The 13,235-nt window shown below is 38.3% G+C and overlaps 1 protein-coding gene across 9 annotated transcripts in view; it reads left to right on the top strand.

Annotated features, from left to right (window-relative positions):
• The window catches only part of Tpk1 (thiamin pyrophosphokinase 1), a 321,619-nt gene that overhangs the window by 186,935 nt on the left and 121,449 nt on the right, over positions 1-13,235 (top strand). For 7 of the 9 annotated variants that reach the window (XM_052719165.1, XM_052719167.1, XM_052719166.1 and 4 more), the window contains one exon: positions 5,524-5,670. The exons of 1 other annotated variant lie outside the window; for it this stretch is intronic. In XM_052719165.1, the coding sequence (XP_052575125.1) occupies positions 5,524-5,670 (147 nt within the window). Of the gene's footprint in view, positions 1-5,523; positions 5,671-11,639; positions 11,758-13,235 lie in introns of all 9 variants that reach the window. One more of the 9 variants, XM_052719169.1, reaches the window with a different exon arrangement.

The raw sequence follows: 13,235 nt of genomic DNA, 5'->3' as shown, positions 1-13,235 counted from the left end.
ACATGCCTTGCTAACTAATAAGATCCTTGTAAATTATCTTGACGTAAGGGCAGGAAATACATACAAATCAATCAGGATTATTTTATTTTTTCATATTCACTGTATTAAAAAGGAGAGCACAGAAGGTGTTTGCTGGCATGTGTATATATGAAACAAACATACAATCTAACAATAAGAAACTGAACTTGTAAGCCACAGAGAAATATCACTAGTTAATCTCACTCTTACTGCCTATTGCTATAGTCCTCATTGTTATGTATTAGTGACATTAATTTCTTAATTACCAACCCTTTCATCAATAATACTTGCCTACCACGATACTGTGTAATTCATGGTACATTCCATATATTTCAAATGCTTCTTCCATTATACCTACATCTGGTTTCTTTGAACTCTCCTTTACCTTTGTACCACAGTGACTCAATTTTGTCCACATGTACATATCTTAGTCATGCCTATAACACCATTTCAAACTTCCCATATAATCATCTCCCCTTGTAGCCTCATCCCATTCTTCCTTCCCTCCAGAACTTACATCTGTTAACCATTCTTTTCTATTGTTCGTCTTCTTCTTGTTTCACTCATCCATTTGTTCAACAAGTACTTACTGACTGCTTATGTGCCATATTCTCTTCTAAATACTAGACATAGAAAGCCTCTGCCTTCATGTTAATTGTATCTATTTCTGGCAGTGATAACATGACATACTAAGTCATTAAACTGTTCAGCATTGTATTATGAGAGGGGTGGGGGATTTAAAGCAAAGGAAGTAAAGCCATCAAATGAATATCTGGGGATAATGTGCTCCATAAAGAAAGAAGAGCAAGTGCAAAGTATTTGAAATAGGAGGGCATGGTGTGTTTAAGCAGTAGAAGAGATGAAGGAAGTATGACTGGGATAGAAAAGGAAAGAAGAGGAGAAAGGGGATGTAGGGGGGTGAGATCACAGAAGTGACCAGAGAACAAACCCTGTAGGCATTTATAAGTCTTTGTAAAATCACTGTAAATCTGTTGGACAGTTTTGAGCAGAAGAATTCCATGATAAGAATGACATTTTAGCTGGATTCTTTTTGTTACTGCATTAAGATAGATTGTAGACAATACAGATAGAAGCAGTAACTCTCTGTTAGAGGCTATTGCAATTCGTGTGAGATATAGAAGTGGCTCATATTCTTTCTCAAGTGATGATAGCTTGGTCATGGTCCTAATAAAGTTATAGTTGGTAGTGGGTTGAGAAACTTTGAGAATGCTTTGGTAGTAAAGCCAGTAGAATCCATAGGGAAAATAAATGAAGAAATATGAGGTAGACCTCAATCATTGTTCTGTGGGTTTTAGGTGGAACAGATGCTGTGGGATGGATCTTGAGATGTGAATGATAATTAAGCAGCTGGATACAGAAGCCTGGACTTCAGGAGAGGGATACCTGAATCTGACACTCAGACTGTGGTGATTCCCTTTACTGCTGTTTACAATGTCTCATTGTTGTTGGTTGTTTTTGCTCTTTTGGGGGCCCGCCACCCAGCTCCCAAATAAACCATCCATGGAGACTTATTCTTAATTATAAATGTCCAAACTTAGCTTGGCTTGTTTCTTGCCAGCTTTCTTAAATTATCCCATCTATCTTTGGCCTGAGGGCTTTTATCTTTCTCTATTCCTGTTTACCTTTTCTTTCCTTCTTACTCCATGTCTGGCTGGGTGGCTAGGCGGCTGGCCCCTAGCGTCCTCTTCTCCTTGTTCTCTTACTCTTTCTTCCTCCTCCTAGATTTCTCCGTCTACCTGTTCTCTCTGCCTGCCAGCCCTACCTATTTCTCTCTCCTGCCTGGCTATTGTCCATTCAGCTCTTTATTAGACCATCAGGTGTTTTAGACAAAGTATCATATCTTCACAGAGTTAAAGTATATACTTCACTCAAGTGTAGCAAATGGAACTCTGGAGCTTTTTGACAACACCTGGGTTAATATATTCTCTGGATCCTTACTACAGTCTGTTCTTTAAAGCATCTCCCACCTTACACATTTCTATACATGTAGCAGCTTCCTCCTCTCCTTTGGTCTGTGCTGCCATTCTCAGTTTGAATGTAATCTACCCCAGCTCACCTGTATGAAGCAACTCCTGCTGGTGGTTTTTGATACGTTCTCCATCTTTTACCATTCACATTCTTGGGTGTTTGGGATAGTTCCTAACAAAGGTTGGATGATCAATAAATATTTCTGTCTTTCTTGTTTGCCATTTGCTCATTAATGAAACTTATAAATTTATGAATTATATTTATAAGGTAATAAAAGTGACATGTTAATGTTTTTCTAATACCACTAAATATTATGCTGGAGAGCCAATTGGGTAAAATGCTTACTGTGTAAGCATGAAGAACTGATTTTAGAGCAACAGTAGCCATATAAAAACTAGGCTCAGTGGTGTAGTAATTTCATTCCTGAGCAGAGTTAGGGGCTTGCAGAAAGAAATGGATCTCCCAGCTCATGGGAGCTCACGGACTATAGAATGACAGCTAGGGAACCTGCATTGGACCGACCTAAGCCCTCCACATTCGTGTGACAGTTGTGTAGCTTGGTCTGTTTGTGGGGCCCCTAGCAGTGGGACCAGAATCTGTCCCTGGCTCATGAGCTGGCTTTTTGAAACCTATTCCCTATGGTAGGATGCCTCGCTCAGCCTGATGCAGGAGGGAGGATCTTAGTCCTTTAGTCCTGCCATAACTTGATATACCATGCTTTGTTGACTCCCATGGAAGGCCTTACCTTTCTGAGGAATGGATAGGGGGTAGAAAGGAGGTTGGGGGAGGGAATGGTAGGAGAAGAGGGATGGGAAACTGTTGTTGGTATATAAAATAAATTTAAAAATTAATAATAAAAAAGCATATAAATAATAAAAAAGCATAAAAAATTTATGAGTTATGGGTTCAGTGAGAGACCCTGACTCAAAAAACAATGTGGAGGGACTGGTGAGAAACTCCAGTCCCAGGTGATCCAACACCTGACCTCTTTGGATGCCAGACATGCCTTTGGTGCACATGTAGACATGAAGGAAGAACATTCATACATATAAAATAAATAAATCTTTTGAAAATTAAAAAATATGGAAATGATTGAGGAAGACTCCTAATATTGACCTCTAGCCTCTGTGTGCTTGTCCATCTGTTCACAGGCATGCCTGCCCACATACACACACACACACACACACACACACACACACACACACACACCCTCACCCTCAGTTTTTTTTTTTTTTTTTAAATCTACAAGTAAGTTGAAAGACCTTGTCAGGTAGAGAAGCACAATTTTGTAGGAATTTGATTATGTTAACTCAGCCTGCATGTTAGCTTCTTGCCACTGTTTCTTACCAGTAGTTTTTCTCTGAGTTCTTATATCCTTAGCTCCCTCAGTAAACCCCCATGGGCTACTCCATTGCAAACACTGCTATTGCCTGTGATTTATGGGCCTCTGGACAGAGAGGCATACATGTATATCAAAGGTTCTCACAAAAAGTGACTGGGTAATGTTAAAAGTAAGTGCATGGGGCTTTGGAGGCCCAAAATGAAGGTGTTCTCACGGGCCACATATGGCCTGTTGTAGGGTTGAACTCCCTGCCCCATTGGCATTGTCGCAGAGATATTCATCTGACCTTGCAAATCTTACAAACGTATGTCAGGGTAGCATCTGCTCCTCCATCTGAATATCAAATCCCATTCAGAGCTAGAAGAGCAGAACTTGAGAAGTAATCCAAAGATGACCCTGTGTACCCACCTGCAGCTTGCACTGATCCTCTGGTGTTCTTAATCAGCCTTGCTAAATACTTCCTGTAGGGAAAATGAGGAATGATGAGGAGTAATCTTGCTGCTGCTTCTGAAAAATTCATCGACTGATTTACAGATATTACTTATTCATCATGCTATCCCATTGCAGAAGATGGGAATTCAATTCCAGCCTTAAAGGTTATGGGATCCCTCAAGGCCTAGAGTATATTAATGAAAAGTTGAGAACCTGACAAAGATTCAAGAATATGCATAGTGAATAGTCTTCCATGAAGCCTAGATTCTGAAGTAAATTTAGACACAGGGTGGGAATATGACAGTGCATTTCTCTTCAGTTTAAAGCAAACTGACTTTGGTATTCCTTGCATTGTAAGTAGTCCTGACTCAGGTCGCCTGGAGTAGGCATCACTGTGAGAACTGTAATACACAAGTAGAATCTGTTTACCTAACCGATTTCAGCAGAAGCTGACTCCATCCCACATGTTGGATTGCTTACAGTGAGTTCTCATTTTCCTCAAAAGGTGAACTCATACCTTCAGGATGCCTCTGTAGTTCAAATGATACCTATTTCCCATGCTTCTCTAAGCCACAAATCTAACTGTTAGCACTGTAGAGGACTAGCTCTAAAGATACTACTGAGTCCTATAGATGTGTGGTTTGTTTGCCTTAAACTACTCAAACTTTAACATGAAACATCTTATCCAAATTTAAATCCCCTTTCTTCCAACACTGATAGGGTCAGAAATAGGAATCTCATGCGAAATTTCTTCATTCTTCTTTGCAATTTACATTTTAATGTGTTGATGGAATCCCTCCATTAATTCTATCTTCCTACCAAGTGATGATGCATCTATTTCCACTTTAACCATCTATCTCATCTGTCTACTTATCTCACTCTATCTATCTATCTATCTATCTATCTATCTATCTATCTATCTACCTACCTACCTACCTACCTACCTACCTATCTGTCTGTCTATCTCTGTGTGTGTATGTACATATGTAAAAAAAAAAATCTCTTTAGTTATTGGGGCCTTGCGCATCTTATATGTGTTAGTCACCAGAACATAACACAGACTTAACCAGAACTTAACACAAAACACCAAAACTTAGAAATAATAAATAAAATAAGTGAATAAATAAATTAATAAGTAAACCCAAAACACTGAACAGTCTCTTGGGCTGCTGACACTTGTAATTCCTATCAGAATTGAACAGGCTCTATTGGTGCTTATGTCCTAGATTATTTTTATGAAATCCTGTCATCTTTACAGACCTCATGTTATCTAAATTTTAATATATTTTAAAACCTATAACCAAAATACTCTAAGTTTTAAATGAATACAAGGTTTGTGTATAATATCATAATTAAACTCTTCTTTCCTTTCTGCTTCATGACCGGTCTATGAGCTTGAACTCTGTAGACATGATATTAATCAGAGAAGCCACATGCATGGAAGGAACATATAGATGAAGTGCTAAAGCAAGACCTGCTGGTGTGCTAGGCGAACAAGCAGACAGTAAAGACTGAACTTGCTCATAAAGAAATGTATCCTGACCCCCAGCTCTGCCACTTTTCAGCTCAGTGGCCTGGAACAAGCAACTTGTTTTCTCCTTTGAGGAGCAGAAACAATGCATGCTTTCCTTTTTGCTTTATCAAATCTTATAGTAATGAAAGCGCTGTTCAGGTATTTGATGCTATCCCTTAGTTTTGCAATGTTCAAATACATGACTTTGAATTTTACCTTCCTTGCTCAGGTTGACATGATCGTGACCCTGGGAGGACTTGGTGGGCGTTTTGACCAGATCATGGCATGTGTGAATACCCTTTTCCAAGCCACTCACATCACTCCTTTGCCAATTATAATAATCCAAGAGGAATCTCTCATCTACCTCCTCCAACCAGTGAGTAAACAGTAGACCTCATCAGGACTCTGTTCACAGAGCCACTATTCCTGTAGAATAGGAGACTCCTTGGCTTGGCTTACGTCTTTCAGCGAAGATTGCTTGCTTGTAGTAGTTTGTTTTATTTTTATCTATGGCCCAAATGACTGAATAGCACATAGGTAGTAAAATACTCAAAATTTCTATGGGTTGTTGTTTTTGTTTTTGTTGAGAGAGAAGGGAAAGAAAATCTTATAACTTTTAAATAAATTCCCTAAGAATTAAATTTAGTACTTTTGCATTTTGAGCAGCTGAATATGAATGACACTTGAGAAAAGTCTCAACAGGGAAGCACAGGCTTAGCAAATATTTCAGAGGGGATCCTCGTGTATTTGGAGTGTTGTCATTATAATTGGAAACTGGATTTGATTTTGTTCAACAGTTTAAAGGAAATCTTTAGCTTTTACTATTCATAAGTTGCCTGATTATTAATTTTATTCCCTCAAGTAATTTTCTAAAGATGATGTCACTGCTTTCCAATCAATGTAAGCATCAAGAAATTTTCTGCCAATGTAGTGCACAGAATAGAATTCTTACTGTAGAACCAAATTCCATAAGGTTGACTGGGGCCTGCAGTTTAGCTTATTCTACATGAGATTTTTTAAGGATAGTGGACCATTCCTTTTTGCCTCTCATTATGTTATGGAACTAATAATTTGGTGTCTACCCCATCTGCTACATGCTACCTATAGAATGCCGGCATTGTAAACTGTCCTTTGCTAAGACAGTGGGTCTCATAGCATACTCACTTTTGTTCATCAGGTTCTGCTTTGTTTGTTTGGTTCGGATTGGGTTTTGAGCTCTTTTCATTGTCTCACTTTTTTTTGTTTCCTGCAAATATGTGTAACAAAAGCAGAATTCAGATTTCAGATTCCTTGCCAGCCTCTTACTTCATCAGCCACCAGGCTTGCAGTACTGGTTGCCTTTCTGTTGCAGTCCATGGCAGTGAGGATGAAGAGAAGGAGTTCTATTTGATCTTTACCCTCCAGTTCATGTGCAGCGAAGGAGACAGTGATCAAAACATAAGCATCATTGCATTAGTCAGTTTTCTGCTGTAATAAATTCCTATGATCGTCACCTGCTAAAAAGAAAGGATTACTGCAGCTCATAATCTTAGCAGTTTTAAGCCCAGGATCCATTGGACATTCAGTGGACATCATGGTAGTAACATGTGATGAGATAAAACCACTCCCCCTTCTGTCAGAGACACAAAGAGAAAAAGGAAGGAAGCATGTCCCTGTGGTCACCGTCCCCTTCTGGGTCACACCCTTAGTGATGTGGAGGCCTCCCACTAGAATCTACCTCCACACTCCACTAGGCTCCACCTCCATATTCCCAGTGCTTCCCAACAGTGCCATCCTGGACATAAAGTTTTGTCACATGGCCTGGTGGGGACACTTAAGGTCCAGTATGTAGCAGTAATGCAATGATTAAAGTTTAGTAAATAAAGATGTTGAGAGAATAAATAGTTTGGGCATCATGGAATAAGGAAAGGATTCACAGAAACACTCTGTTTATCCTCTCAACATTTTATTCACTGAATTCAACAATTCCTTAGAATACACCTACTGATGAGAAGCTTTTTTCCAGCAATAAAGCAGTCCAAAAAAAGAGGGGAAATACTCACTTCTTTGGGCATTTTACTGAGCTTACATTTCCACACACTCAAGAGTGAGTTGAGGTTTGCTATGAGAGATGATGGGAAAGTCACTGAAGACAGGAGCTACAATTGAAGAACAGTAGTGGTTCGGGGTGTATCCTAAAGTGTGATTAGAATGCTACCTCCAAAACATGTCACAGGAATGGTTCGTAACATTTTTTTCATTGATGTCCTGCATCCTCACTGTAGTTGGTAAGCTCTGGGCTTTCTGAAGCAGGCAGTTTGGGAGTCTTGGAACTCCCCTATCACGGCACTGCTGTCTGTCAGCGCTTCCCAAAGCCTCTCTACCGTTGTGTTTTCCTACCTTGTTCTATTTCTTTGTCCCTCTGCTGCCACTCCCATTAGGTGTGTCTAAGAGTCTCTGATGGTGTCACGTGCGTCATTCAACTTCTCTTTCATGATTTGTATGCCTCAGTCTCTCTGGACTTCATCCTTTCCTACTCTCACTTCTCTTCATTCTTTAATTCAGCGTTGTCTGGCTGCTCAACCCATCTACTGAGACTCTCATCCCTGCCCTCACATGCTTGCCCTTTTCACATTTGACTCTTAAAACGTAAGTGTCAAACAATAATTATTTGATATTCTAGAATAATTCGCATATGTCAGAATACTTCGATTTTTATTTTGTAACTTCAGTTTCTTCTATGTTGTGTGGTATATAGCTGTGATTTTGCATCTTTGAAATCTCTACCTGAGGAGATTGTCTGAGGCATGAGTTAAAAGCAAGCCCAAGGAAAACTTACATTTGCTTTCGTCAACCTCCTGAATGACACCTAGTCCTGTTTACAGGACCATTAACAACATGGAACATTCTGAGACTCCTATGGCATCCATTAGTGCGACTCATGATTGTAATACCTCTGGGACTTTGATGTCTGATGATAAGATGTGCCTTCTAATGTCCCTCTTCTCAGCTTTGTAGAGGCAAGGTTTGGTTGGGCCATTTTCCCAGCATGCAATGGGAGTGTTTATGTCCATTTTGGTATGTAGGGTCTCTGTCTTATATGACCATCCCCTAGACTTTGGGCTGATGTTCACCAATTTGGAAAACACTGTCAAGATGAAAGTTAGCTTTGGTCTTTTAAATGGAAACTCATTTTATTTCTAAATATTATTATTTTTAAACAGATCTGATTCTATTTAAAAGAATCCTTTTATTATTTTTCTAGTATCTCTAATATTTTCTATCATGTACTACAATAAGCTACACTGTCTCTCTAAATCACCAGTCATAATTAGCCCCAGATCTGACAGATTTTTCTGGAACTGAACGTTTTCTCATTAAGAGAGAATTTACTATAGTTTGGGCAGCCTTTTCCATTTTACCTTGCAGACAGCTAGACACGAGGGGCCGGGGGAGGGGCGGTGACTCTGCCAGAGCAGTGCTTCCTCTGTAATGGCCACCTTAGAAAGACTGTAGGTAGCCAGGGAACAAGAGCTGTGGGCCCAGGAAGAGAGGGCACCGTAGAAGCCCGGAACTCCACCTCTGCATAACTGCAGGAAACTCCAGTCCTAAGAATGCTCAGGCATCTGGCCCCACGTGATTTATGAGATTATAGCACAGTGTATCACCTTGTGCTTGTTAAAGGAGAATTCTGGAGTCTCCCAACATGCTAGCTGTGTTACTGTGGATGCTTTGCATCCTTGAAATAATTAGAAAATTCCTTATCCTCAAGAAATAACTATTACGTGGAGCAGGGTCAAAAGCTCATATTGGATCACACCTAATGACACTTTGAAGGGGGTCAAGGCCTGGCTCCAGCATCTCCCAGTGGATTAGCATTGCAATTTTATCACTGTAGTTTAGGGAGATTTTTTTTATTTTTATTTTTTAGAGATCAACTCTAGCACCCTGCTTTTGTACAACCTGTTTAGTAAAAGGATGGTAAGAAAATTTTAGTAACACAAATTAAAAGGCAGAATGACAGTGTGAGGGCTTTGATTGTTTGATGGTTCTGTGTGACCTTCATGCACTTAAGCAGTTTTGCTTGTGTATGTATGAAATGTGAATGACCTACAGATCAACTTGATACTAATGTTTGCTGAGACTTTTTCTTAAAAATAATTGTGCATCTTAGAGGAGAACTGGAGTGGTTGAGAGGAATATACAGAAGAGACGGCCCACAGGGTACTGTTCATTGTTACTAGGAATAATAGTCATGATTTTAATCAGAAAAGAAACATGATAAATTTTAATTGAAAACAGTTTCAAATATTGTAGAATTAAGCTCAAGAAAACCAAGACTGTTATGCCTTGTCATCAAATGGAGAATGGCTTGAGTTGTTTAAATTAATATTAATAGTCCACTCTCAGGTAGAGTGATAATTTTAATGCTTTAAAATGAAAGCCTTCACTTAACCTTCATAACAGTACTGTAAAAAAAAAAATAAAAAGCAAGGCAGATAATACAGTTATACTGTAAGGCTCTGACTCAACACTTTTTCCACAGTACTACATTTCCTCTCTCATGGAATTAATGGACTAAGAAAGAAATGACAAGCTCTTAAAACAAGTCATAGCCCATCGGCCGGTGATTATCCATAAGCAATGTGTAACTGAATGGCCAGTTTGTGTGTGTGTGTGTGTGTGTGTGTGTGTGTGTGTGTGTGTGTGTGTAGATTTAATATTTATTCCTATACATAGCATGCATACATATATATTTTATATACATACAAAATCCTATCTGATATTGATAGTTTTACCTATAACATTGATTTCAAATAATATAAGTATTAGGTGCACTATGGTTTTTGGCAGTGCTAGGGATCAAATCCAGGGCCCCATACCTGCTAGGCAAGCACACTATTACTGGTTCACATCTCCACCTTAATTGTGAGTGCATTTTAAGGCTATAATTTTTCCTTGCTACTATAATCTCAAATTATGAAAGATTACTTTCTGGATTTTTCTAAACCATAAGGAAATCTAACTATAGCAATAATCTTTATAATATAAACAGATCCAATGAGATAACATTGAAATACATTTACATTAAAAAAAAGTAGTAAAAATCAGCATAACTGTTAATTATTCTGAGTGTTAAGTTTGGGAATGAGTGTCTTCTTGAATTTCCTTTACAGTTATATATTGTCTGACATATAAGATAGCTAACAAGAAGAATAAATCAATCATATGAGAGATTTGTTATTTTAAGTGTAACTTCTAACAGATGTGGTGCTGTGTCTGCTGTATAAATGTTAACTGGCCAAGGACTCTTCTAAGCCTTGAGACTAAAATGTACTTAATTTGATCTTTCTTTAAAGCTTCTATATCAAGCAGTCATAGGTTCTATGATGTTCTGTTTCTTTGAGAGAGTGTGCACATGAGATTCTCCTGTAACTAGCTTGTATAAATAAGTGATCATCTGTGATAGAGGACAGTTATATTAGCCATTTGGGGCTGAGCTGCATGAGGTCATTTTAGCATATTCCAGTTCACACCCCCTTTCTAGTCCCCTTTCTTTGTCTTTGTTCACCAGAAGCTGGATTTTAAAATAAAGGTCCCATGCTTTCTAGTACATGTGAATGATGCTCTTGCAGCCCTCACCACTTTATGTTGAATGTTGGCATATATCAGTTAGTGTAGGTCAAATCTCCTGGTGAATGAGAACCCCAAAGTAGCAATTGCTTTTATTAATATATTTGATCTATCATTTGAAGATGGAAAATTAAAAGTGGGATTCTTCCCTGAAAAATAAACTTTCCTCTTTTGCCTCAAAAATATTTCTTAAAATCTGTTCAGCCTGAATGAGCAGGAGTCTTTCTGGGACAGATCATAGATATTTTAGATCTGAGTCCCCAGTAACTGACACCATGGTGGGCTGAATTCTGCTGTCAACACATAACCTTGTTTACCACATGGTGCATGTGGACAGGATGGCTCTAGGGTTCACATACAAACTTTCTCATTTTCTGGTCCCATGCTTCCCAGGAGGACAGAAACATTAGCTCTTGTAACTGAGCATAAATTACCCTTTATCTCCAAGTTTGATGACAGTTTGTAATACAAGTTAATAGGATTTACAGCCAGGAAATGAGATGTCCAGGAGTTAATAAGGTGTGCCTTTTACATTATCCTAACTCTGTCCAGTGATTCCTCTTTAGGGTTTCCATATCTGATGTGGAATGCTGTTACAGAGTTGGCTTTTGATTGTTATCTCACCAAGCAAACTTCTAAACATGTTGTAAATATATCTTCCTCATGATCTTAGTTATGTTTTATTGCTGTTTGGCTCTTTTTCTCTCTCTCTCCTTCTTTCTCTCTCACCAGATTAATTACTTACTGTATGAAGTCCTGACATTTTGTGCAGTGGACACTTGCAGTGCTCGTAATGAATATGATAAAAAGATGTTAATGGTCTGATCAAAAGAAGATGAATATTCATGAGGTAAATTTGGCATGTGTGATAGTTTCTGATGCCAACTGCAGGCTCAAGTCCATGTGCCCATGTACATATATCCTCAGCAGAGTCTCGTCTGTGATAGCATCAAAGAAGTAAATCTCAGCAAGATTTACAGTGGAGGACAGGGAGTGTTCAATTCTAGGCAATTCTGAAAGCTGCCTTTATTATATGCTACTCAACTTTAATTCCTTTTTTTTTTTTAATCATCACTTTTTTCCTTTCCCTCTACATGTTCACAGTATTTTTGGGTTTTTGTTTTTTGGTTTTCTTTTGTTTTTTGTTTTTTGTTGTTGTTTTTGTTTTTGGGTTTTTTGGGTTTTGTTTTTTGTTTTTTGTTTTTTGTTTTTTTTTTTGTTTTTTGCCTGGCCTTTTAGAATCTAGTACAAATTATGCATTAGTGAAATTTCACCATATGTGAAAATACATTTCACCAAAAGTGAAAATGGTCCCCAGGCCTTAGTCATTGTTGTACAAATGGGCATTACACAGACATGTATGTAATCTACCCACAGAATTTTCTGAAAGAAAAATGATACTGATGTCAGACTCCATACACCTGCACATGCTTGCTGCTATTTATTCACATTAGCAGGGTCCATAAGTGAAAATATGACCATAGAAAATGTGGTATATACACAGAATACTAAATCCCAAATACAAAAAATGTGGTATCTGTGGCTATTATTTATACACAAGAGTAAGATCCCATCATCTGCAGCAAAGTGCGTGGATCCAGATTATAGTGTGCTAAGTGAAAGAGCAGCTGCAGAAAAACAAATCCACATGTCGCTCTCAGTGATATTAAAATATGTTCATTGAAATGTGTAATAATGATTGTTAGAGGCTAGATCATAGAAGAGGTGGTGGGCAGTTGCATAGTAGAAACTTAAACACAGATAGAAGTGATAAAGTGTGGTGTTCTGCAGAACAGTGGTGGCTACAGTTTCACAACTGCCCCTGTATTTTGTGAGTAACTAGAAAGAGGAGTTTGGAGGTTCCAAACAAAAGGTCATGAGAAGGAGATAGAAATGTTGATTACACTTGTTTGGTCAGCAGGTTTTTTTACATTCATTAAAATATCACATTGTACTTGATAAATGTGGCAATTATTTCATGTTAATCAAAACACTTCTAAAAATATCTGAGAAGTAGCAAGTGTTAGCTGCCATGATTGATATGCTATTGCATTGAACACATGGAAAAGTTATAAAATATCACCTTGTTCATCATAAATTGTACAGTTAATAATTTTTTAAAAATAAAAATATAAATTGATGCTGAAATGTGTTGTCTTAGGTAGGGTTTCTATTGCTGTGATAAAACACCATGACTAAAGCAACTTGGGAAGGAAAAGGTTTATTTCACCTTATGGCTTATAGTCTGGGGAAGTCAAGCCAGGAGTTGATGCAGAGGCCCTGGAGAGTGATGCTTACTGTCTTGCTCCTAATGGCTTGCTCAGCCTG

This window comes from Peromyscus californicus, unplaced genomic scaffold (assembly GCF_007827085.1).
Source record: "Peromyscus californicus insignis strain IS unplaced genomic scaffold, ASM782708v3 Scaffold_6__1_contigs__length_162567912, whole genome shotgun sequence".
In the NCBI taxonomy this organism is placed as follows: Eukaryota; Metazoa; Chordata; class Mammalia; order Rodentia; family Cricetidae; genus Peromyscus; species Peromyscus californicus.
Note: the sequence above shows the minus strand (reverse complement) of the source record. Positions and strands in the feature narration are given on the sequence as shown.